Below are 26,066 nucleotides of genomic sequence, written 5' to 3'. Positions count from 1 at the left end.
TATTTGGAGCTACCATAGGAGTCGGCAAATCCGATTAATATCTTTAAACTTGTTGAGATAAACTTTCTTCAATATAATATTTTTCTTTCAATTAGGTATCCTTCGAATATTGACTTGAAGGATAAACTTTTAAAGTGGATATACATAAAATCATTATAGTCATTCAAAAGGTTTGATAGAGGTTAGAGTTGCATGCTGAAATACAATTGAATCCTCACTCTACCCGAGGCCTTAAAGACCTTTTAAAAAAGTGCCGAGACACAATTTAAAATTCCCCCTCCCACAGATTGACCATTGTTATCAAATGTTAATGATTATTAAAATATATGATGTTTGATGTGTGTATTCCCCACCTCATCGCCTGCATTGTTTTGTATTAGACCCTCTTCTCACACCCCTTTTCTCTTTTGCCAATCCAATTGATCAGTAATCACAAATCATCTCTCGCAGCGCTGTAGAGTGCCACAAGTGGTCTGTGTGGTAATGCAACAAACTGAGTGGCACTTGAGTAATTGTTGTTTTTCTGCTATTGTTGTTGTAGCTGTTGTTGTTTTCACAATTTTGTTTTCATTTTTAATAATTCTTTAGACATCATCATCATCACCACCACACACCGACCCATCCAACACACGAAGAAGAAGAAGAACATGTAGTACAACCAAAACAACAAACACATTTTATTTGATGAACAACAAAACAAATAACCAAATGATGGAGGGAGGCGGAAAGGAGGAAGGTAGGAACTATAAAAATAATAAATGTCGGACAGTGACAGCATGTCAGCAAACCAGCTGGTGCATGGACCGAGGGACGAACTTTGGTGGCAAGGGCCCAAAGCACCCCGATCAGAGATGACATTGAGTGATTACACTAAACGGCCGCCGTTTCATTTTCATTACACGAGTAATTAATTATTGTTTTATTCTGTGACCATTTGCCAGGTATAATGAAGTAATTTTTCAATTTTGTTTTTTTTGTTGTCTTATTTGCTAAATATGCACTTTTTTTCAAATACAACAAATTAAGCATTACAAGCTATGACCAAATTTAGAATGGCCAGAGAAAAAAAAAAAAAACTAAAAAAAAACTATTTAGAATTTTTTTGTGCATACAATAAATATTGCCGAATATTCCATTTCAGATACCCCAACACCCCGCTCTTTACAGCTCTTTACATGCTAATGCCAACATGCAAATATCTGTCATTGGCACGCCAGAGTATTCATTACTGAACCAGTTATGATTGACAGAACAATGGCAAACGAATGATGGATAAAACGTGCCATTGTCCAAAAACAGAAATGAGCTCTGAACACACAGACATACACACACAAACGGAAAAATAGAGGCCTCCAATGGACTCGATGAATGAGTGGAGCAGAAACATAATGTACACAGTATTTGGAAAGCTCAACATATTGGAAGAAAAACTAGTAAGGAAAGGTCAAAAGTCGGGTGGGGCCTACTTTATGATACCCTAAACCACTATGCGTATTTCGTAGAGCTCCCGTAACAAAAAAAGTTTATATTGGGAATTTAACCAATACCAACTATGAACCAAATAACATTGCTGTATGTGCATGATATGACTTCGACAAATATTATATTTAAAAATATTGAAGCAACAGATATACCAGTCCGAGTTTCATCAAAATAATTGGGCTGATATTACATAGATGGTGAACAATAACCGTAAAATAGGATGAAGATGTATATCGAAGCTATATGAAAATCTTAATCGATCTCTATAAAAATTGGCAGAGGTATTTTTGAGCTGTATCTGTTACCCGGTATCAAATACCATTGTTGTGGGGTGCATATTACACATGTGAGGGACTTTAACACAAAATCGGATGAAACATATATGTAGGAGCTATAGCTATATCTGTACCGATTTTCATCAAATTCGATGTAATTGTTTCTAGGATGAATTGAGTTCGAATTGCCAAAATTCAATCCGTTTGGGCTAATATTAGACATTTTGTACACAATCAACCTGATATCGCATAATTATTTATATGGGAGCTATATCCTAATCTGATCCGCTCTCGATTAAATTTGACAGAGGTATTTTTGAGCTCCTTAAGTTGTCTAGTACCAAATATCATCCTTGTAGAGTGCATTTTACTAGTGTGAAAACATAAACCCGAAATCGGACGAAACATATATGTGGGAGCTATAGCTATATCTGAACTGATTTTCACCAAATTTGAAGTCCTTTTGAGGACTAAGTATTAAGTATGAGACTGAAGTATTTTTGAGCTCCAAAAGTTATCTGGTACCAAATATCATTCATGTCGAGGGCATGTTACGCTTGTGAAGGACTTAAACCCCAAATCGAATAAAATAGCTATATCTGAACCAATTCTCACCAAATTTGATGTACTTGCTTCTAGACTGAAATCGGTCAGATACGCAAAAATTGAAATCATTTACACAGATATTGATCATTTGGTGCACAATTAACCCGAAATCGGTTGAAGTGTATGTATATGGGAGCTATATCTAAATTTGAAGCAATTCTCACCAAATCCTTGGGCCAAACAAAATTTCATCTCAATCGGATAATAAATGCGACCTGCATTTTATTCACTAGAATACATGGACAGACGGGCGGACGGCCATACATAAATCGATTCAGAATGTGACTCTATGCAGATCATCAAAAGGAACTACGTGTCTATTTCGCTTCCTTCTCCATGATACAAAACAAGTGCACAAAGACATAATACCCTTACCACTCTAAGGTGTAGGATATACAAATTAAATAATCTAACGGCTCTCTAAAAATAAATCCAAAATTTCAGGTTCCAAAAACATAGTAAATAATACTTTCATAAGTATTGACAAATTTCATGATGTTTCAAAACACTGTGCACACATAAAACACGAATTAAACAAACAGGTAGCCAGCTAGTCATTCGGTCGTCCAATCAGCCTGCCTACCTTCCATTCATTATCGTCTCGAAATGTTTTAAATTATTTCCAAATTAAAATAATTTACATAAACTCTTGTCAGGATGCAAAGTATTTTCCCAATTTAATGAGGCAGCATATCAGAGCTCATTGAAATGTTTGCTTGTATATGTGTGTGTGTGTCCTAGCTTGTTCTTTTTTGTATTTGGGGTGGACAATTAGTAGCTCCGTTAATAGCATTAGCAAAACAGCACAAAACAACATCGACACAAACTCAGTGTCCGTCCGCCTCATTGCTTTGATGAACATTTGCATTTTCGGCAATGCTGTCAATTAGTGTTGATGTCTGTTCCACTCAACATCATCATCGTCATCATTGCCATCATCGCCAGCGTCATTGCCATCACCATCATTTCCATTCATTCGATAATGAGTCACATCTCGTGTGGCCATAAAAACAAAAAACCATGATTTCCACAAAAATTTATTCAATAGTCGATGTCCTCATAAACAGAAAATAAAATCGAATAATAAAAATAATGTTTAGAAACCAAACAAAAAAAAACTACTGAATTATTAAACAAGAAAATTTATTTGAAACTTGTGCTGAAATTTTAGATGCTTTTAATAAAGGAATTTGAAAAGAGAAAACGGAATGCGGGAACATATTGGGAGAGATAAGAGTGTGGAAGTAATATAAGTACTGAGTGGCAAGTGTAAGTGGTCGGAATGGGGTTTTAGGTATTGATTATAACAAGCATGATCATCTTTTGATCACTTGTCCATATATTCCCTTTTTCATACCCTCCACCATAGAATGGAGGGTATATAAAAGTTTGTCATTCCGTTTGTAACACCGCGAAACATAAATGTTAGACCCCACAAAGTATACCATATATTCTTGAACTGCCTAAAATTCTATGTCGATTTAGCGATGTCCGTCCGTCTGTGAAAATCACTCTGGCTTCCGAACCAATCGAAGTAGGTTGATAAGATTTTACTCAGATGTGTGTTAGGTCTGCAGGACCTTTGGGCTAAATATGTCCACGTTTTGGTATAGCCCCCATACAACTGTACCGACAAATTTAAGATTTTCAGAATGTTTTAGTCACAATTTTGACCCGAATTTGCGCATATGGCCTCAGCAGCCATATGACTGTGGATACAATTTAGATAAAATGTTTAAAGAAATGCGAGAAAGTGAGTTTTTGAATTAAAAAGTGTTTTGTCAGAGATTTCAAAGTTCACAAATTGGGCGAAACTCTAAAATAAGAGCACAACCAAAGAAATCAATAAACTGCCCTTCAATTCGTTCGTTAGAGACTACCTTATAGTTGCCAACCTAGACAGTAAAAATGCAGGGATGTGCTCCTCTGCCAGGAATTTTCCTATGCCGTATTTCAGCTAAGGCGGTGTCCATTTTTTCCTAAAAGCAGTTTCTACACACAAATCAGGAATGTCGAAAAAAATGTAAAAAAAACGTTCTGCAGCTGATTCTTAGCCGAGAAATTCTACTTATTCCTTAGTTAGCCAAGATAAAGTGAAGTTGTAATAAAATATTTTTAGAATGTGGATGTTAAACCACTGGATGAGGAAGGAGTAGAATTGATCCAGAAGTTCCTCAATCTTTCCCTAACTTTTCCTATTCTTTCAGAAATCTATTTATTTCAAATGTTTCCGAAACCTGGAAGATGGACAGTATATCTTCGCTACATAAGCCAGCTGAAGATATCTGCCAATGGCGAAGACTTTTGAATCATTACTTCTCTCCATTATCAAAGATAGCTAATCAGCAACTAATTACCCGCAATAAATATCGGAAGAACGTTGGGCGCCATTTCCACATACACTAGTTGGGGTCTAATCCAGAACAGTAAGTGTAAATTGGGGGCACTTTATCTATCGAAGGCATTTGGTAATTAAAAAAAAGCTCAAAAAAACTATCATCCGATCAAGTTTTAATAACTTCGTCGAAGTAGGCATGCAATTACCTGGGTTGCTCTTCTCTAACGTGGTACCCTTTACTATGAGGTTGAATTTTTAATTATCGAACTTGCCATTTTTAAAACGAATTCAGATCCAAGGCTTAAATTTGGTTAATTTTGGTTTTCTTCTTGCGCGAATTTGAACTTTTTAATGTTTTTACCAGAAGGTCGGCCCCCTAGCCAAAATAAAAAGTAAAATGTGTACAAAAACAAGATAAATGTTATCAGTCGGATTTTGACTTATGTGATGATTATTCAAATTGTTGACCTTCTATGGTGTAGGTTCCGACGGAATGGGCCAATATTGTTCATTTCGTATCGGACAAAACTAACTACGATATAAATATTGTGAAAAGCCAGGTTTGGACTAGGTTTGTACTATGTAAAAATGTGCTGTTTATTCAAAACTTTGACCCTTTGTGGGGGAGGTACAAGAAGAAATGTTCCGGTCTCTACCATCTTTATACTAGATCTTATGTTGGTAGAAATACTGAGGTCACTGTTGCTCAATATAATAAAGCTTTGGAATTTGGTTCAGTTTTCTCTCCTGAACTTCAATTTCAAAGTACTTCTCTCAGAGCGAATTTAACATGTCGCTCCATTACTGGCGTTGCCATTAGAGAAACTACTAGAAAACAGCATTTTCCAACAGGTAGGATGGTGATATGTATTGGTCCATGTTAAGACAGAGGTTTGATATTGTTGATTATAATGACGAAGTAAACCCTCCTGTCGACACATATCAAGTTTTTGTATAGCCCCAATATAGCAGAGCTTTCTAATTCGAATCTTGGCACTGTAAGATTTGTATTTCTATTCAAAGTTCACCTATATTAACTCTTTCACCCCTGTCAATATCCAGGATACCATAAACTCTCTACAAAGAGTTCCATGTGCATGATTATCTTCATTATTTAAACGAACTTTCTCAAACGGTGAATATCATTAATAAATCCAACTCCCCATAATCTTCTCCTAATGGCACCTCACTAAAAGCCCACCAGAACTCGTAGCCAACATCCTCCCAAAGTTTCGCCACGAAAAATGATAAATTACAATAGCATTTGAGTAGTGGCAAATAAAAGTGAGAATGATTAATTCAAGAGTGTCAAAAAGTATAACCAAATATTACTCACAATGCCATTCATTCGATCTACCGCCACTCCTGACCACCCTCCATCCCAACTTTCCAGTTGCAGCCATGGAACATAATTAATTTAATCTGATTGAAATTTCATTGCTATTGTCCCAAGTATGTGGAAACAATTTTCGGGGCCCAGTGAGGCAGCGCCAGAGCGTTACTCACAACGAATTAACATAAATCACAAAACAGTGTTGCCAACGAAAGAACGAGCGCTCGCTCAACTGCTCCATGATTTATGACCACAAATTAATTATGTTTATGTCTGGTGGGGCCGATGCCGGGGCCGATCAACGGCTGCTCCTTGTTTAGATGTCATCGAAAAGCAATAAATCTGTTAAACATTTTAATTGTATTTCCAAGAGGATTTTTCTAAATTTGTTGCTTTTTCTTTTTTCCATTGCAGAAAATCATTGAAAACCCAGAGAGAGAGGGAGAGCGAGTAGGCCCCTGTTCTTGAAGGCAACAAAAGACTAATTCGGAGCTTGTCAAACAGCTTTAGAATGAAATGGATTTGCAACAAAGACTTGGTCTTCGACCAACCGCAACAAATGTCAGTGACAGAGTTACAGCGACTAATACGAGAACAACGACAACGGCAGCAACAACAACAATGTTCTCGACGACAACAACACAAAACGAATACAACGCCAGCACTAACGGCAAGAGCAATGAAAGAATGTTTGATACATTTTGTTGGCGACGATTCAGGCCAGGTGCCACCGAGGAGGGCCAAAATGAGAGCGACACACCTCATATGTGGTGTGAGGCAGCTCAAACCCAACTATCTGAAACTACGACACCCCTCAACCACAACATCACCTCCACATGGAATGATACCATGTCGGAGGATAATGGTTCCGAATCCAAATTGTTTCACACATTCCATTGTATACTCGAAACCTCATCGACTGCAGCACCACAATCCTCGGCAACGACAACATCGCCAACAACACCGCCACCACCAACAACAACAACACATTACAGCTGCCTTAATACAATTCCGGTGTTATCCAACAAACACCAGACTCAAATGCCACAGGAATCAAATCAGTTGCCTCCCCTCTTCTCAGACCCTGCCTCAATTCAGCGCCTGTCCTCGTCCTCGTCCTCATCGCCATCGCCGCAGTCATCATCATCATACCCCACCACTTCCTCCTCATCTGCGGAGTTCGTGCAAAAATGTGTGGAACGTTTGAAAGTAATTGTCGATGATTTGCAACAACCACTTCAAGAATTCCAATTGTCCTTTAAGTATCCACATCCACAAGGACATGATCATCATCATCTTCATCAGCATCCGCTCCATATGATGAGCATAGATGAAACTATGACAACAAGTATTACAACAACACCAACAAGTATTAATGACAATTACAGTGATACAGTGATGCTCAGTGACTCTACCCGCCTCTGCCCTCAGCGCACAATGCTCTGCGACAAGACGCCTCTGTTCTCCGCATCCGCCGCCAACTCCTCCTCGGCTGCCGCAACACTAAGCAATAATGTTCGATGTTTTGTGTTTCAAAATTTACCCGAAATGGCTAAAGCATCCTTGGAATCTTTACATGACAGCATGCCAGCAGCGTGGAGTGCACCCTCCACTCAAGCATTTCTCAACACAACTTCTTGGGCCCATGGCACGGCAGCAGGAGCAACAACAACAGCAATAATGAACACCACCACCACAACATGGAATGATGATTTATGGCCATGGAGTTTATCGTTACTCAATTCCACACTCGCTGCGAATTCATCTCTGACAACATTTCCCGATACCATCAACGGTTCGGATTGGCATGGCGATCTCATTGGTCCAACAACACCACCGGTTAAAGGTTTCGATTTTGGATTTCTTTTTGTCCTCTTTTTTATATTCGCCGGTGGTCTGGGCAACATCTTGGTGTGTCTAGCCGTGGCCTTGGATCGCCGTCTGCAGAATGTCACCAATTATTTTCTGTTCTCATTGGCAATAGCTGATCTGTTGGTTAGCCTCTTTGTAATGCCATTGGGCGCCATTCCAGCATTTTTAGGTAAGTTCAATGCAATGTTTTTATTTTTTCAGAATCACTTTATATTGATAGGTCTGAGGACTGTTAATCCGAGCTGAAACCGTTGTCAACGACCCTTTATTCTGAGGTCAATGAGTCTCTCAATGGTCAATGAGGTTTTAGTTCAGAGTTAATAACCTAAGTTCTGTCAATTTAATTTTATCCATTATGATCACCTTTCGTGTGGGGTAAAATAAATCCGGAAATGACGTTCTTTAATCCGATCTCAATTTACTCCTAGCCCTGCACCAATGACCCATTATCCTAAACCTTAAACCCGAGTTCCAAGACCTTCAAACTTTCGATTTAATATATCAAAATTCTCAAGGATATGCCCAGACATTTTTCCATGTTAAGGAGTTTTAATATTCAAATAGGTAACTGGTTCTATATACCAACGTGTATACCAAAAACAGTGTTCCGATCAAGGTCTGGTAACTTAGGACGGCGATTTGTTTTAAATGTTTGTAGTTTTCTTATTCCGAAGATAGGGTTGGAAGAGATGTAAGAAATGAAGGGAATTTGTGCATTCCAAAACTAAAACCACTTCAGAAGTAGAGCGATAGGATCCACCTGCTTCTATGCACGGAGATCCAAGAAATGAACTTTGGTAACATCTGAATCTAGAAATGTTCGACCTATATGTGAAGGAATATCAATCATATCCTATCATTTCATTCTGTGCAGATCTATATCGGCTAAACCTGATGATATATAGTAGCCCATCGTGGGGGTAGCGGCCACATTCTACCATTGAATAGTGGAACAAATTTAATAGCTATAGCCTGCTGGGACTTCAACGCTCATTAAAATTGTAGTAAGCTAATGACCGGAGGGGTAATTCGATAGCTCCACGTTTGTCAAAGGAATGGCCCCTCCACCAGAATAGCTCGATACAGCAAGAGTTCATCGGTCAAGGACCAGGAGTGGCGTAACTTGCCACCATTTAATTTTTAAAGGTATACACTCATTAACTAGCAAGTCGTATTAGGCACCGTATTTTATGAAAAAATGGAGAAAAGTTCCGATAAATTGAGGATGTCTCTTTTTGAACTTTGAGTAACAAGCAGAACCAGATTATACTGAAAGAACACGAAAGTTTGAACGGCTACAACAACAACAACAACTATTTTGGAAGATGGGAAGTGTCGACACATCACAGATGTCCACAGCTTCGAAAAGAAATATAGAGTAGCTGAGAAAAATAGAGTAACTCGATTTCTTATTCCTTCTCGCAGAAGTACTCCCATTCGAATTCGAGTAGAGAGTGAAGCTCTCATCTGCGAGTAGTAAAGATAAACTGAGTTTACTCTATATTTTTATATAACACTCGAATTAGAGCACGTTGATGTTGGCACAGACAGTATTCGAGTGAGAGTAGAATCTGCTCCAAATGGAGTAGATTTTTCTCTCCTCGAGTTTTCTCCTGATTTTTGTCATAAGACATCTGCAAACGAAACAAAAACACATAACTTAGAGATATTTACCGCCAATCTCTACCAGCAAATCATATGACTACTTGGTTGCTTTTGTTGTACAGATAATCTAACTTTGCTGTTAATCTTCTTGGCTTTTGTATACGATCTCCACCAGTCCAAAGCAACATCAAAAACTGTTTACTACTACTACACGCACCCACACACAAATCAGTAAAAGTTAAATATCACTCGATTTCACTCTTAGTGTAATCCCTTACATTATTTCAAACAAATTGACTCCCATTCCGCTATTTTAAGCAGGAATACCCGCGAGTGCTCCCGCATTGAATAAAAGTGTGGAGAGTTAACGCCTTGTAAAACTCGTACTCTTCAAGCTCTCAAACGAGGGAAAATACTCGCGAGTAAGGTCAAACAAACCTGGATTCCTCACACGTTTCAAAAATCACGTCCAGAATCTACGGTTCAAACACCAATACCGCACAACTTCCAAGTTGGTAAATTTCGCTACCCAAACCCAACTCTTATTTCTAATTCTATCCTAATATTCATGGGTTCCTCTAAAAATTCCTAGAATCTACTTTGCAGTCTCATATATGTGTTTCGACTACAAAAATGTGCGTTCACACTCCCGCCACTTACAAATTCTCATAATTACACAATTTTTACGACTCTGCACCAGCATTACGAATGTAAAGACACCAAGCCATTTATCTTACGTGTCGGAATGTTCGAGTGCCAATAAAACGCCTAACAAACTGTAATGTCCGTCTAATGCCTTCCTAATTGTTTCTCTCTGCTTTCTAATTTGATTTCCTGTTTGAATATTTATAGCCACATTCGATTCAATGGCACCCACATTTCGGGGGACCCGAATGGGGACAAACACGCCATGTCATACCATGCCATTCCATTTCATTCGATTTTACTGCCAGTTTAAGTATTCATTAGAGTGCCAAATAAATTTAACGCCTTTTCACTGGACTCTGCAGCAACCAGAAGCCATTTCAATCCAAAACCTCCCCTCAATCCCTCCCTCCATCAAAAAAAAAAACAAAAGTGAAAACTTTGCATCCTTAACACTTGTCTTCGTTTGGACGCCTCCATCGGATTAACCCTTCCGCAAAGTTACACAGAAAGCGTAGAAGAACAAACTTTTTAAAACAAAAGTGTTTTTCAACATTTTGTTGATATTGGCACAGACAGTATTGGTTTTGTTGTTGTTGTTTTTTTATTTCGCATTGTTATTGGTGTTGGCAAACATTAAAGGAAGAACTTTTTGCGCCCTACAGCTGTGTTTGGTTGTAAAATATTTTGAAGGCAGGAAATACTTAAACAACTAAAATTATTACTCCAAAGATGCTACCCTATCCTTTTGAAATTTTTATTTTTGGGTTTATTTGTTTAAATTCTTACAGCTATGGAGCACAAGCAATTTAGAAAGTATCAGTCGAAATTAGTTCATAGTTCAGTGCACTATGACGTATGAGTGATTTCATAAATGATGTTTATTTCATATCACTCATACGCAGGGTTTTCATATAAAAGACCGGAGTCCATGGATCTAGATAGGGAACAAGTTTGATCGATCGAACTAGATTACCACAACTCTAGTCGAAATGTCGACAGATATGCGTCGACAGAGACCCAGCTTTCTTCTTTTCATGTTAAAACCTACAATATGGTTTCAGCAAGCATTTTTAAGCACGGCACTGGTAGCATTAAGGCCAGCGATGAAGGAAGATACTTCCCTTTCGATTTTTTTATATATTTTTTCATTTAATAATTGTACTGGTGTAGGACACCAAAATAGTCATTGCTGCCGATCAAAACCCTTCTCCACATGCCTTGGCATTCGGTTAATGCAAATCCACAGGCGTAATGTGAAATAATTTAAATCGAATTGGAACATTTGGTAAGCCAAACCGAGGAAGGCCGACAGTACGAAAAGCAAGAAAAGGTCACAAAAAAAGACAGAAGACATTCCATGGCCATTAAACTGGATTTTTTAAAAGGAATAAACAATAGCATATGTACGAGTATGAACACACAACCAAACGAAATAAAATTCCTTTGTCTCTCCCACAGCTACAAATAGGATATTCTAAACAAATTAATGGATTTGTTATTGATTTAGCAAAAAAAAAAAAGAATTCATTGTTTTTATAGGCTCTACGACGACATCCTCCATGACAATCGTGGGAGTCCACATGGAGTTGGGGAAGACTTGAATGCCTTTATTTTCCTTTTCTTTGAAAAAGAAAAACAGTATTTAGGCACTCCATTAGGTCTTTTCTTCTAAATCTACCGAAAAGAACAAAAGCCCTGCCGATGGGGATGTTTATGGCAATGTTGCGATTCCATTTAGAGGAAATACCCTGTCAATGACCATCGAAGGAAGGAAAGAAAGGTTTGGTTAATGTCTTCTAAATGGGTCATCCAGCCAACAAAAGAAAGAAAGGAGAAACAATCCAACATTGTCGCCAGAAAGGTAATCTTTTCACAACTCTGTCGGCCTCGCTGGCAGCAGTCATTAGTTGGAAATCCTTGGGAGGGGCGGGGTAAAACAAGAATTTTCAAAATCTTTCTGCCAAGAAATAAATGATTATGGTGGCTTACTTTTACACAAAATGTCATATAACACTCACCCACACACACACACACACACATACACGTACACGTACACATGTCTCTGTAATAGGATTTTAGATTCTCAGACACACCCATACCTTCACACTCACACTCTCTTTTGGAAAGTGCCAAAAATTACAAACGGATATAAATGGCTTGTCCTCAATTCCACAACTCACCATTGACCTTAACACCTATGGCTGTGTGTTGGAGATCTCTGCCACAGCAGCAGCAACAAAAAAAGGAAAATCAAAATATTTATTTTCCTCTCGCACTCATGGCCCCGTTTGAGTGCACAGCGATTTTCCAAATGAAAAGAGGATGTTGGCAAATTAATTTGTAGAAAGACAGCTCGCTCGGATTTGAAATATGATGCCGGCCAGAAGAATAATGAAAGTATTTTTCCATGTTATGTCAGCCAATAATCCACTCACACACACACACCGAGACACCATGCAAGCCTTGTTCCACTAATGGCAAAATATGTACGGATGTCTGTAGTCTCCATGCGGATGATGGGAATTTCCTTTTGAGGTGTTGGAGTCTATTGTTCCGCCGACACCTGTCATTAATTAAACTCCAGGTGTCTCAGGAAAAAAGAGAAATTATGTAAATTTGAGGTGTAGATAACAAATGCCCATTGTTTGTGGAAAATGGAGAAAGGAAAGGTATTTTACTAAATTGTTCTAACTGGAATATTCTTTACATTACAAAAAAAATGCCCCGGATCTCCAAAAAACTCATGGCACCATTTTGAATTCTGTTTAATATTTATGTAAACTTAAAGGCGGATATAAAAATTATATTTAAAATCTAAGCTCATAATCTTGAAATATTTAAATGTGGTTTGTATTAGGTTCAACTGGACCAAATTTTATCTGAAATGTAGGCCGGTAGAAATTTTAAGATTTATAAATTTTAAGAAGCTCCCTGGAAGTTTCAATTTGGCTTTGGATCATGTGTGAAGGAAATAGCAGGAAAGTGGATCCATATATTCCATATTCGCAATTGATCTAATATTGTTAAAGGTATTTGGAACGAAGAACGAAGTTTTAAGACAATTATGGACTTATTTCACTTACTATAATCCATTGTTAAATGCATACCAGAAGCAGCGGATCGATATTTTTTGTGCACATTCCTAACCTTAATCTGACATAACTATAACAATATATGATGTTTGGAATTAGTAGAAGATATTTGTATAACTTATGGTTTTTAAAATGTTGGCCGTTTGTGGGGCAGGTGGCAAAACTAGTGGGTTGATGTGGGAAAGGTTCGAAGAAAATCGTTCCAGTGTGATTTATTTTCTCACAGACTTATGTGTCATAGTAATATAAGGCTTGGAAAGGTTTGAAAAATATCGAGAAATCACTTCGCCTATAATTTTCTTATGTTGAGCTGGAGGAGCTGGCAAAATAAGTAGCCACAAATATCCAGTCCAAAGAAATATTTAAATGTGACAAGTTTGAAGAAAATCTGTAAGCCATTCTATGGGTCTTGTGATTATATAAATTTTGACCAGATCTACTGATGGGTCCTTTATCAAAACGAAGGCGAAAATTCGCCTTTTCAATGTTTTATGCACAGAGAAACCAAAATCCGTTTATCCTCAAGTCTCGTTTGAAAAAAGCTTCTGAAATGAAAATGTCGACAAAATTCCGAATATCAATAATTAGAAGGTAATGTAAAATAGTGGACTTTCATTGGAAGTTTTCTATAGGCAGTGCTTAATCCTTAATTCTCAAATGGATCTGAAACCTTCGACATACTTAAAATCGTGAAGTAACGTTACATATGAGCTGTAGCAAATGATAAAACTCTACTTTATTCTTGGCCTCTAATCGTTTAAGTAAAAGAGGAATATATCATAAGTTTTTGTGGAATAGATACAACTGAAGGGCAGAATTTTTAAAAAATTGTGGACCTATTTTGAGAGTTTCTGAAAGATTGGCGAGTCACTGAGGATCTCTAATAAAAATTTCGAAATAGATCTCAACTGCCTTTGTTTTCTAGGGAATGTAGGATATTAATATTTATATTGGACCAGTCCATAATCAAAATTTTACTCAGTTAGACCAAAATGAAAATAGAAGAAAGAACAATTGTTATTCAACTGTAATTTTTTTCGAAAATCGTATGGTAGGTGTATTACGATATGTAAAATCTAGTCGGAGATGTGTAAAATCTAGTTGGAAATTCCCTTCGAGAGTAATACCAATTCTTACCATCCATAAAAAACACTGAATGACTTGGCCCTGAAATGGATTTAGATGTGTGATCATAAACATTAATTTCAATAACAGATAGGTTTATCCATGCAACCCCTATAAAGTATAAATATGTTGATATGTCTTCCCTATCATGCCCAGCATTACCCGGCCACAGATAGACAACCATAAATATTTATTAATTTTATACACGCCAAAATTCTAATGTTGGACGACCATCTCATCATTGCTGTTTGCGGACAAACTTTTCCATTTCTATCCGAATGGTTGGTAGTATGGCAAAGTAACTCCTGCTGGAAGTATCATCCGAAGGTATTAAGGTTTCACAGTATTCTATTATCCAGCCATAGATGTTGAGGAAGTGTGTGTGATGTGGCGATGTGTGTGAGTCTGTTTGCAAAAGGATAAAACTTGGACAGAAATTTTATCAGGAAATCTCATATCGAACCGCACAACACACAAACTTCTAAATCCAAAGAAATCGAAAACTAGATTGAGTACGTGTGTGGCATTTCTCTATTTGTGTGTGTGTGTGTGCAGTGGTTTCTCTGATTGATAACATAAGTCCAGGATTTGATTAAATATGTGATAATAGCCAAATGATAATATCCTTTGATGGCTTCCCTAATCACAACTATTGATGGTAAAACATGGGATTTCTTTTTTGGGTTCCCTTCAATGTATTGGTGTAATGATGAAAGTTTTTCCTTTCGAAAAGCTGGCAAATAATTGCAACTCTGTGGGGACATTATGAGCCAGGGAAATGATGCTATGGAGCAAGAGTGTGCGTGATTTCTATCTTCACTGACACTGCCTTGAATATTTGTTTTACCAACAAGGGCCTTTGTTGCCAATTTCCGATTTCAATTTGGAAAATATTATACGTTTCACCAATGAAATTTGAATATGGAACATTTTTTCCACATTCAAATATTACTCTAATTAGAAGCAAAACGAGAAGGCAAAAATTATGCGACTTCATCTTAGATTTTTGAAGATTAAATGTACCTTCCAATAAAGTTTGCCGATACCTGAAGTTCTCATATCTTTGTGCTACAAGGTCAAACTTTTTACAACGCTACTTTTATACAAGCCTGTCATATAAAATATAAATATAAGGTCTCAAAATAGTATAGTTTCTGACTAGATATTCCAATACTTCGGACTTAAAATATCAAGTTTTGTTTAATTTTGAAAAAATTTTAAGCCAGTCGATGGCTTAAGGTGAGAATGCATGAGGGGGTTTTCTTTTTGACATAAGTCATGGGCTGGCTCTTTTTGTTAAAGAGTCAGAGAACTTTATGTCAACTAAGTTTAAATACTGGACCGAAATTGTAGAAACTATGTCCACCTAAAATCATTTCTTCTTTTACAAAGCAGTCAATCGATAACTAATGCCAGAAAGAAAATCATTTTATGTATCGCACCTTAAGTTCACCCAGACCAAACTTTTTACAACTTTGCTGTTGTACAACACTGTCTTCATTATAAGGCGTCAGGTGTTCAAGTAACTTGAGACCCAAAAATTAGATTTCCTCAGATCAGCGAAAGTTAAAATTTTGAGTTTCTAACAAAACGAAAAAAAAACAAATATTGAGGCATAATAGTGCTTTGTTCCAGGATGCAAAGGCGGGACCCGTTTATCCCATTTTTATGGAATATGAAAGTTAAATTTCATTTGTTATTCCGTTTGTAACTCCTTGAAATAAAAAATTTCGGAAATAGCATCAAATTTTAGAATAAGTTTAGATTTGTTTGAATTGGTCACCTTTAGTACGAATTATGGCCTTCTAAGGGCAAATGAAACCGTCACACGATGCCCAAATGTTGCTCTGCGGTGTTTTGGTCCATTCCCGGCGAAGCGCTTGCTTGAGGTGATCGACATTTTTGTATTTTTTAATGCCAACCTTGCTTTCCAAAATACTCCAGACACAATAGTCCAACGGATTGGTATCTATAGATATTAGTAGCCATTGCGCGCTGGAAATGAAGCGAGGAACCTCATTCGTAACTATTCTTGGGTGGCGCGTGCTGAATGCGATGATGCTGAGACCTGTTGGAATGTCCAAGGTCTGCGGCCAAAATGTAGGCGTGCCCAAGGCTTTAATACACCCTCCAGAATATTTTCGCGATAATATTCGGCATTTATTCTGATGCCACGGTCAATTAATACGAGCGGAGAGTGACCATCGGTTGTTTTTCGTATAGTTTTCATATAGCCTTTATATTTTTTTACAGTAGCCCCATATTAAACTAAATCGAATCGGATTTATTTGGCGTCTTCCAAAAGTTTATGCAAAATTTCAAGAAATCTATCCTGATCAGAAATTATAGCACAAAATATTTTTGGAATTTTCAAATTGAATAACATAACAAGCAACATCCTTCATCTTATGGTGGGAGGTTGAAATAAAGACAGGGTTATTTAACCCAAATGGTCTCATGATTATGCTCCAAATTCTATTCCCTCTTCTGGTCTGTCACATTTGAGGAGAGCTTACAAAAATAGCAGCATTTCTTCAAAAGTGAACCCAAAATTGTTGCTCTGAAGTAGTTTTTCTGCTCTGCTTATTGTCCGAATGGCAGTTTGAAAAGCAAATCAATTCAATTCAATGGCAAATTCCAATCATAAAAAAGGAGAACTATGCCAAATTCAACTATTCAATTCGCACACACACACGAACAAGCATCTGGATGACTGGATGGGTCCACAATAATAATAATACCGAACTAATGTTGCAACTAGATTCCCATATGTTGCCGATTGTTGCTGCCACTGGGGCATCACCATTTACTTACTACTCTCATTCCATTGCCAAGTCTCGGTTCGTATTCTGTGATTTGCATGGATGGATGAGAGTGTGTGTGTGTGTGTATGCCTGTGTGTCTGTTTGTCTAGTTTCAGATAGCATTGAGCAAAACTGAATAAACCAAATTGAATCGAAGAAATATTCAAAAGAAATGTCAATTTGTTTACCAACGACAGAGCACTGCAGGATGCAGTCAATATTAAATTTGTCATAATGTTTAAGAACAAAAAAAACAACATTTGAATATTCAATTCAATATCTTTTCTGGAGTCCCTTTGAGATGTTCACATGTGAATATATGGGTGATTGCATGGAATATTTTTAAGAAAGAAATTTCCTTTAATCTCTAAATCCCTCGCACTTAACCACACATTTAATATTGTAAATCATAAATAATCCAGAACTCCAGCCAATCCAGCCGAAATGTGTGTGTGCGTCTGTGTGTACATACATATGTCTGTACTTCTATTAGAGATTTATTGTTTACATTGCAAAAATATTCAAACATCTAATATTCTTTTTTTCCCTCGAAGATAAATTCGAAGTTTACTTAAAACCAAATCTCCGGCGAACAGCTGCTCCAATCATTCGCCCAGTATCTGCAGTGGAATTTATGGGCCTGGGCTCAAATTGAAATATACTTCCATATTTCCACTACATATGTGTGTGTGGACATGTTTATATGGAATCCTGTGTGTAGACTAAATGTTATTACACAAGGGCTGATGTTTTCCTAAGAACAAAGGCAAAAAAAGGGTGGCTGTGGCGTGGATCCTGAAGTCTGTCTGCAATAAATTGAAATAGCGGCATTACAAGATGTGGGGGAATTTTACTTTTCCAAATTTCTTGTTGCCGCTTCCATTTTTTCTCTTTTTTTGTTTGGCCAAAAGCCAATTTAAATAAATTGAATCTTTTGTTTTCTGTTTCGGTTCACAAAAAAATATCTATTGAATGCGAATAACATATCGGAAAAAAGAACACAAGCACACCGAAAGTGTTGATTAAAACTCGTATAAAAGCGCTTACCGTTCACTGGATTCTGAGCAATTCTAGGAAATGACACCAAAACAGCTGCATAGCAAATTCAGTTCAATTGAAATGTTTCGGGATAAAGGATTATAAATTCGAATCATTGAAAGGGATATCGTATCGATTACAGAAGTGGAATATCAAAAATTATACGGAAACCAGAGGATGTTCCATGCATTGCCAATTAAAATGTTTGGCTGAGAAATTATTTTAAAACATATCAAGTATTTCAGAGAAATTTTTAAAAATTAAGCTATGTTTTTTTAGTTTATTTTTTGGATAATTACATTACTCCAAATATAATCAGATTATCTATATATATAAGAAAGAGCAGTGAAATAACTGACTGACTGAGTGGCTAATCTAAAATCAACGACCAGACAAAACGGCTGCTGGAGAGCAAGTCTTGGTGAGGAAGCGTGTGATAAGGCCGTTTTTTTTTTTTTGGAAAATTCGTACTAAAAGGGAACGAATAATCTGTATTAGACAAACGGAATTACCAAGAATTTTAAATTTTTGAAATGAGAGTCACTGATGGAGTGCAATATAGATTTACCGAGGGGTTTTTGGAAATTCAAACTTTAAGACAACGAAAAGTTCTAAGATTATACTAAACTTCTAAAATGGTACCATTTTGTAAATGGTAACACATAGAGCTAAAACTAAATTTGGTATGAGAATCAAGGTTGAAAAGTAGTTTCGTATATCAAGAAGATGGCCTTAGAAAAGTGTACCAAGGGTGCGAATTATTCTAAATGGTACTAAATCTGAAACATTTTGATTTAGAATGAAGCTGGAATTTTGAAATTTTGTATTGGGGTCCCTGTTGGTGGTTGGTTTGTGATAAAGAATTGGTTTTGCAAATGGATACTACAAATGCACGAAAAGTACAAAATAGTACCATATTTGATACAATTTATTATTTGCTTGAAATCTGAAATTTGCTTTGACAGACGCTGTTCATGTATCGCCTGGACATATGGAGTTGGTTTCGGAAATGCGTACTATAATTTAACTAAAAGTACTGAATGCTACTAAATTTGGTATTGGGTGAAGGGGCAGAGGTAAAATACCGAAATTTGATATTTATTACTCATGGTATCTGCGTTTGAGCTTTGACGGTAGTTTGGAAATACGTCCTATATTTGTACGAAAAATACTAAATGGTACGAAATTTGGTATTTGGTAAAAGAATAGATCTTAAATACTGAAATTTTAATATATTCACGTCGTAGTGGCCGAAACTGGCGCGTGAGCTGAACATATCGCAATATTCTATTCGGCAAGTATTGAAAAATGAGCTCGGGATAAAGCCATTGAGATTCCAAAAAGTGCAAGAACTTACGCCGCAACAGAAAAAAAAATAGACTCAAAAGAATTAGAGAGTTGCTTCGCTTGGCCGAAAATGGTGAACTGCCGAATTTGGTTTTCTCCGATGAGAAAACATTCGTTGTCCGGCAGTTTGTAAACAAACAAAATGATCGTGTTCAATTGCCAAAGAGGTCAGCCGACAAATGTGCACCTTCGGTTGGCCACCAGAACTCAGGCACCGGCCATGGTGATGGTGTGGGCCGCCATAACAGCCGATGGTCGCTCTCCACTCGTATTAATCGACCGTGGCAATGGACCAAAATATCGCAGAGCAAAATTCGGGCAGCGTGTTTCATTGGCCGTTTGAAGGCTATAATTCGTGCCAAAGGTGACCAATTCGAACAAATCTAAACTTATTCTAAAATTTTATGCTATTTCGGAAATTTTTGACTTGTATTCAATAAATTAAAAAAATGCCAAAACTTATGGCGTTTGACTTTGTTGCACTTTTTTTATCTCACCCTGTACATATCCGATCTTTGCACCAGACATGATTTTGGTAAATATTTCTTCATTGTTACACATTCTGTAACATAGAAAAAATATGGGGATGTGTAAAAATTGAAGGAAGTTGGGCAAGCTCCTTCTTGAAACTTGTTGTTGTTTTATCTCTGGGTAAGAACAATTAATTGCATGACATTCACACATTAATTCATTAGATACTTTGTCCTTCAAAGACAATTACCGGATACTCTTGTGGCAATTAGGCATAATTCTCACACAGAAAAATGGCAAAACTACAAACTGCTTTGGGGCACGTATTTAAATAGAGACCGACAAGAAAACAAAACCAGACTTTGGCATAGACTTTGAATAAAGAAACCTCTCATTCCAAAGGAAACAAAAATTGGATTGAAAATTGTTACAAAAAAACAAAAATTGCCATTGAAAGGTTACTAATTAAGGGCAGCCTAATTGAGCTATTCTCTTTATTCTTAAAGGGCTTTATTTTAATTTTTTTAATATTTCTCTTTTGTCTTAAAAAAATGCAATTCTTTTCTTTTTTTAGACCAGCAATGCATTCATTCAATATCGTCTCTCTTTTTTCTTTCTTTTTGCAGGCTATTGGCCATTGGGCTTTACGTGGTGCAACATTTACGTTACATGCGACGTAATGGCCTGTTCGTCCAGCATCTTGCACATGTGCTTCATTTCTCTGGGCCGTTACCTGGGCATTCGGAATCCATTGGGTTCGCGGCATCGTTCAACGAAGCGATTGGCCGGCATGAAAATTGCCATTGTTTGGCTAATGGCCATGCTTGTTTCCAGTTCCATAACAGTGTTGGGTAAGTTTGCGGAGTTTAAAGTACAAGCGCAATGTGTATATTGGGGTGGAGTGAAAAAGTGAAAGAAGAGTCCAGGTCTTCCCCTGAATATCGGTACCTCCCTATATTCGGTTTTTTTTGATGATTTTAGCGACATTATTCACCGCATCTGTTTTAAATTTCGTATTCGAAATTTGTAATGGGTACTACAGCCTATGAAATAAAATTGCATACGCAGATCCAGTTCTTTGTATAGGCCCCATATTACCGTACCTCCATATCTTCGGTATTTTGATGATTTTAGCGACATTATTCACCGGAATGCTTTCTGAGCAAAGCAGTTATCTATGAGCGAGTTTAACAATGTTTATTTTATTTCAACTATTTCACTTTATTTTATTTTGAACTATTTATTACAATTTCCAATTATCGCCAAGAAAACTATTAAAAAAAAGAAGAAAAACAAAAATCGTCATCATGTAATTGCTTTATTTGTTCTCTGAACCTAAAAAAAGGAAACAACCCAGTATAGAGCAAATATTCATGTCTCCATTGTAAAACCAAACAATGGAGTGCAAAAGGAAAAAAACTACAACAACTACAACAATGAACAATAGTTATTTTGTGGCATTGATCTGATCCACTTCACGGATGCCGTGCCGGCCACAATGAATGTTGATAAAACCACGGCAAGATATTCCCTTCCCTGGCATCCAACCACTGCCACCGCCACCGCCACTGCTGTCTCCAATAATTTACATTGAATGGCTTGCCTTGCCATAAATTAACGTTGCAATCTTTTCTTTTCTTCTCTTCTCTCTCTCTCTTCCTGTTCGTTTTTGTTTTCCCTTCTTTTGCCAATAGGTCTAGTCAACGAAAAGAATATCATGCCACAGCCGAATATCTGCGTTATAAACAATCGAGCATTCTTCGTATTCGGCTCCCTGGTGGCATTCTACATACCGATGGTCATGATGGTAATCACGTACGCCCTGACCATTCCCCTGTTGCGAAAGAAGGCTCGATTTGCTGCCGAACATCCGGAAAGCGAATTATTTCGTCGGTAAGTTTTTTTTTCGGTGTTCTTTGTTTGTGTATTGTGTTATGGCCAGTTGTTCGATGGAAGGTAATGGAAAGTAAGTGTTTGCCAGTGTGTGTGTGAGTGTATCTGTGTGAGTAAAGAGTATTTTTTTTTACTATCCTTATTGTCAAGAACAAATGGTAGGAATTGTTGGTTTCATTGTGTCACAATTGACATGAGCCAACCTTGAAGGAAACTAAAGCAAGAAAGTAAGTCTGACAAATCCTTGATATTTTATTTTGGGTTTTTCGCAAATGGTGTTTGTTTTCGCAACTATAATTTTAAGATAATTTTAATTTTGATTGTCACAGCAATAGGTGAATCAGATCATACAGATTTTCGGCTGGAGACGGTCAGTAGAATGGAAATAATTCGAATATTTTGTAATACAAATTATAATCCATGGACCTTTTTATGCCCTCCACCATCCATAGTATGGAGGGTATATTAAGTTTGTCATTCCGTTTGTAACACCTCGACACATTTTAGACCCCACAAAGCATATATATATTCTTGATCAGCATAAAATTCTAGACAACCTTGAAGAAAAAAATCGACAGATTTAACGATGTCCGCCCGTCTGTGTAAATCACACTAGTTTCCGAACGAATTAAAGAAGGTTGATACAATTTTACTCAAATGTATGTTTTCTCTGCAGGACTTTTGGTATTGAAATTGTTTTCCCTATATTCGGTATTTTGATGACTTTATCGACATTATTTACCGGAATTGTTTTAAATTTCGTATTTGAATATTGTAATGGCCTATGACAAAAATTGGATATACAGGTTCCTAATAGGTACTACAGCATGTGACAGAAAATTGCCTATGCAGGCCTAGGTCTTCGTATGGCCCCCATATAACGGTACCTCCCTTTACTCGGGTTTTTATGATTTTAGCAACATTATTTAACAGAATTGTTTCAAATTTCTATGACATCCTGTCTGTCAGTCTGGCTATAACAGCCTGTCTGTCTTCGTATAGCCCCCATATATTTTTACTTGGGTTTTTATGATTTTAGCAACATTATTTAACAGAATTGTTTCAAATTTCTATGACATCCTGTCTGTCAGTCTGGCTATAACAGCCTGTCTGTCTTCGTATAGCCCCCATATATTTTTACTTGGGTTTTTATGATTTTAGCAACATTATTCAACAGAATTGTTTCAAATTTCTATGACATCCTGTCTGTCTGTCTGGCTATGACAGCCTGTCTGTCTTCGTATAGCCCCCATATATCGGTACCTCCCTATATTCAGTATTGTGACGATATTCAGAAACATTATTCACCGAATTTTTCACAATTCTGATAATGGTCAGAACAAAAATTGCCTATGCAGGTCCAAGTCTATGTATAGACCTCAACATAATGTCATCCCAATGTATTCGGTATTTTTAAGATTTTTTTTAACGTAAAATGTAAATCTTTTTACTCGTTTTTACTAGATTATAACAATATGTTGTACAGGATGCAAGAACGGTCTTAAAAATCTGCGATTAGTGTAACCGGGAGTTTTTTGTTAAATATTTTGAGAAAACCCCGTTTTCAAGTTATTTTAAATCCACGAATATTTTCCAAAAATATATAAATGTGATACATGTTCCAAAAAAAATATAATTCTTGGCCCGAAGTTTTTTTTGATACATTTTTTTTTTTTAATCTACGATTCTGGTCCAGTGAGTTTTCAAAATATTTTATAATTTATTGAAGGACCTTCTTAGAAATTTTAGCATGCATTGATATGCGATTTAAGAATCACGATGTCTCATTTTTTATATACTCCATTTGTTAAACCCCCTTTTTACATCCAAAAAAACCTACCTTTGACTTCGAATAACTTTTTTGAACACATGAAATCTATGGGGTATTTTCAAACTTTCCTAGAAATCAACTATCCTAGACTTCAATACGGGGCATATGAGTGTTGTTATTACTTATATTTGTCGTATATGGAGCGTATGAGTATTGTCATTACCTATATTTGTCGTATAAGTACTAACAATACTCATACGCTCCAGTGAAAGTACACTTCACACTTGTGGTTAAATAGCAATGATTCCCACAGAGCTAAACTTTTATGGAAGTCTAGGATATTTTGTGTAAATAAAGTTTGATAAGACCCCATAGATCTCATATGTGCAAAAAAAATATATTCGAAGTCAAAGGTCAGTTTTTTTGGATTTTCCTCGAAAGCCTATTTTCTCCTCCAATTATTATTCCCATTATTGCCTCTAGCAATGGCCTTCGGAGCGTATGAGTATTGCTAGCACTTATACTTCAAATATTCCTTTTTTCTCCTGCAATTTCCCAATTATTTCCTCTAGCAATAATTTCAAATTAATAATTCAATATCTAATTTCCAATTGAAAACTATTTGACCCAAATGAAGTGCAGTTAATGAGAGTAATCACAAATCTATTCTCCTCGTCGGTTTATCATTTGCTGAATAAATCATTGATTCAATTAATATGAAGTTGTCAGGAACATATCCATGGGATGAGAGACAAGAAGATGAAATAAAATGAACTGATGCTGATGATGAGCAGGACATTAGAGATGCCGGATGTTGCAACAACTATCAGTGTGGCTTTCATTTGATTTGGAAATTTCATTTTGTTATTGAATAAAAACTAATCTCTGATGAAATTAAATTGATTGTTTTATAATTTCTCTCCCTCTCTCTCTCTCTTTCGCTACGTTCTCACTTACAGCTTGGGCGGTCGTTTTACAATACGACCCCAACATTCACAGCAGCAAATCCAAATGCACAGTAGTTTCAGCAACAATTCTAGTTTTAGCAAATATTGTTTCGGCGGCAGTGCCACAGCCAGCGGTGATTCGAATCGCAACTTCAGCCACGACTATGAAAAGCAATCCACCGCTCATCGCAGCAATTCATCAACGAATTTCTCGAATGGTAATAATGGCAGCAATTGTGGCAGTGGTGTTGGGAGCACAACGCCGGGCAACAGCACAGCGACAACCAATACCTGTCGCACCAGCTTCCGCAGTGGTATCTTGCGTCATTCATCTTCGTCATCCTTACGCAGCAAGCCGAGCAACTTTAAAGTGATGATGACCAACACCACAATAGCGGGCAGTGGTGGTGGGGGCAGCAGCAGTCTAGGGGCCATCGGTGGCGGCAACAGTTATTCCAACAATGATAAACGACGTATATCGGTGCACAGCCATCAAACAGCATCGACGACGGCACACCAGGACACTGGCAACTATTGGCGTTCATCGCATGCTGGTAATGCGAATCTAATGGATAGGTAAGTTATACGCTGGAAAGAAAATCGGAAAAAGGACTGCTCTGTGTGTGCAACACACTTAAAAAATAAACGTTAAATTGTATAAATCCCAAATTTTTATATGGGGTTATTTAAAAAAAAAATGTGTACACCAGAGCCAAAATTTCATTGCAGTAAATTCACGACTTTCCCCTCTCTCTCTATATCCCCTCCCTCCACTCATATTCTTTAAATTTGCAACTTCCCTTAACATTTCTCTCAGTGTAACCTCAGTGACGCCCTGCATTTCTTGTAAAAGAGTAAGAAACCAACATAAACTTGAACAAGAATAATGACGCTGCAAGGTAGACATGTTCGGACACCATGAACAGCGCATCAACATTACAAGGTGGAAAAAATGGAAATTATTTCTTAATTGCATTTGTTTCTCGGTGTTCCTTACTGACAAGTCGAAGGACCATTTATTTGGGTAAAAATCACTTGTCAACCTTCACGTGTTAGAGTTATTAGTCAATTCCAAATACAGATTAATTAGAGGGATAGAGTAAAAAAAATAGATTTACTTATACACATACAAAATAATTACATGTGGCGCCCAACTATTAAAAATATATCCAACTAATTTGCCATAAAATTAAAATTTATTTTCAAAACTTCTAAAACTAACATTTAAATCAATTACATAAATAATTTGTAATTCATATCTGCCAACGGCCATTGGGGGAAAAGTCGTTTATTAGTTGGAAAAATGTTGCTGTTTCACGATTCCCCAAACATGACAGGACATGGAGTTGGATGTTCGACTTCTGTTGAGGAAATATAACAGCCACAATTTTTTCTGCTATCGCATCCTTGTCGTCACTG

General features: G+C 36.9%; 1 protein-coding gene across 1 annotated transcript in view; it reads left to right on the top strand.

The window, feature by feature from the left end:
• LOC101887956 (5-hydroxytryptamine receptor 2A) overlaps nt 1–26,066 on the top strand; it is a 98,397-nt gene that overhangs the window by 60,068 nt on the left and 12,263 nt on the right. The window contains exons 3-6 of the mRNA XM_059118062.1: nt 6,449–8,075; nt 20,663–20,887; nt 21,731–21,929; nt 24,660–25,223. Coding sequence (XP_058974045.1) covers nt 6,551–8,075; nt 20,663–20,887; nt 21,731–21,929; nt 24,660–25,223 — 2,513 coding nt within the window. The 5' untranslated portion in view covers nt 6,449–6,550. The remainder of the gene's footprint in view (nt 1–6,448; nt 8,076–20,662; nt 20,888–21,730; nt 21,930–24,659; nt 25,224–26,066) is intronic.

The sequence above is a fragment of the Musca domestica genome, unplaced genomic scaffold, assembly GCF_030504385.1.
Source record: "Musca domestica strain aabys unplaced genomic scaffold, Musca_domestica.polishedcontigs.V.1.1 12, whole genome shotgun sequence".
Taxonomy (NCBI): domain Eukaryota; kingdom Metazoa; phylum Arthropoda; class Insecta; order Diptera; family Muscidae; genus Musca; species Musca domestica.
This window is presented reverse-complemented; position numbering and strand designations above follow the sequence as displayed.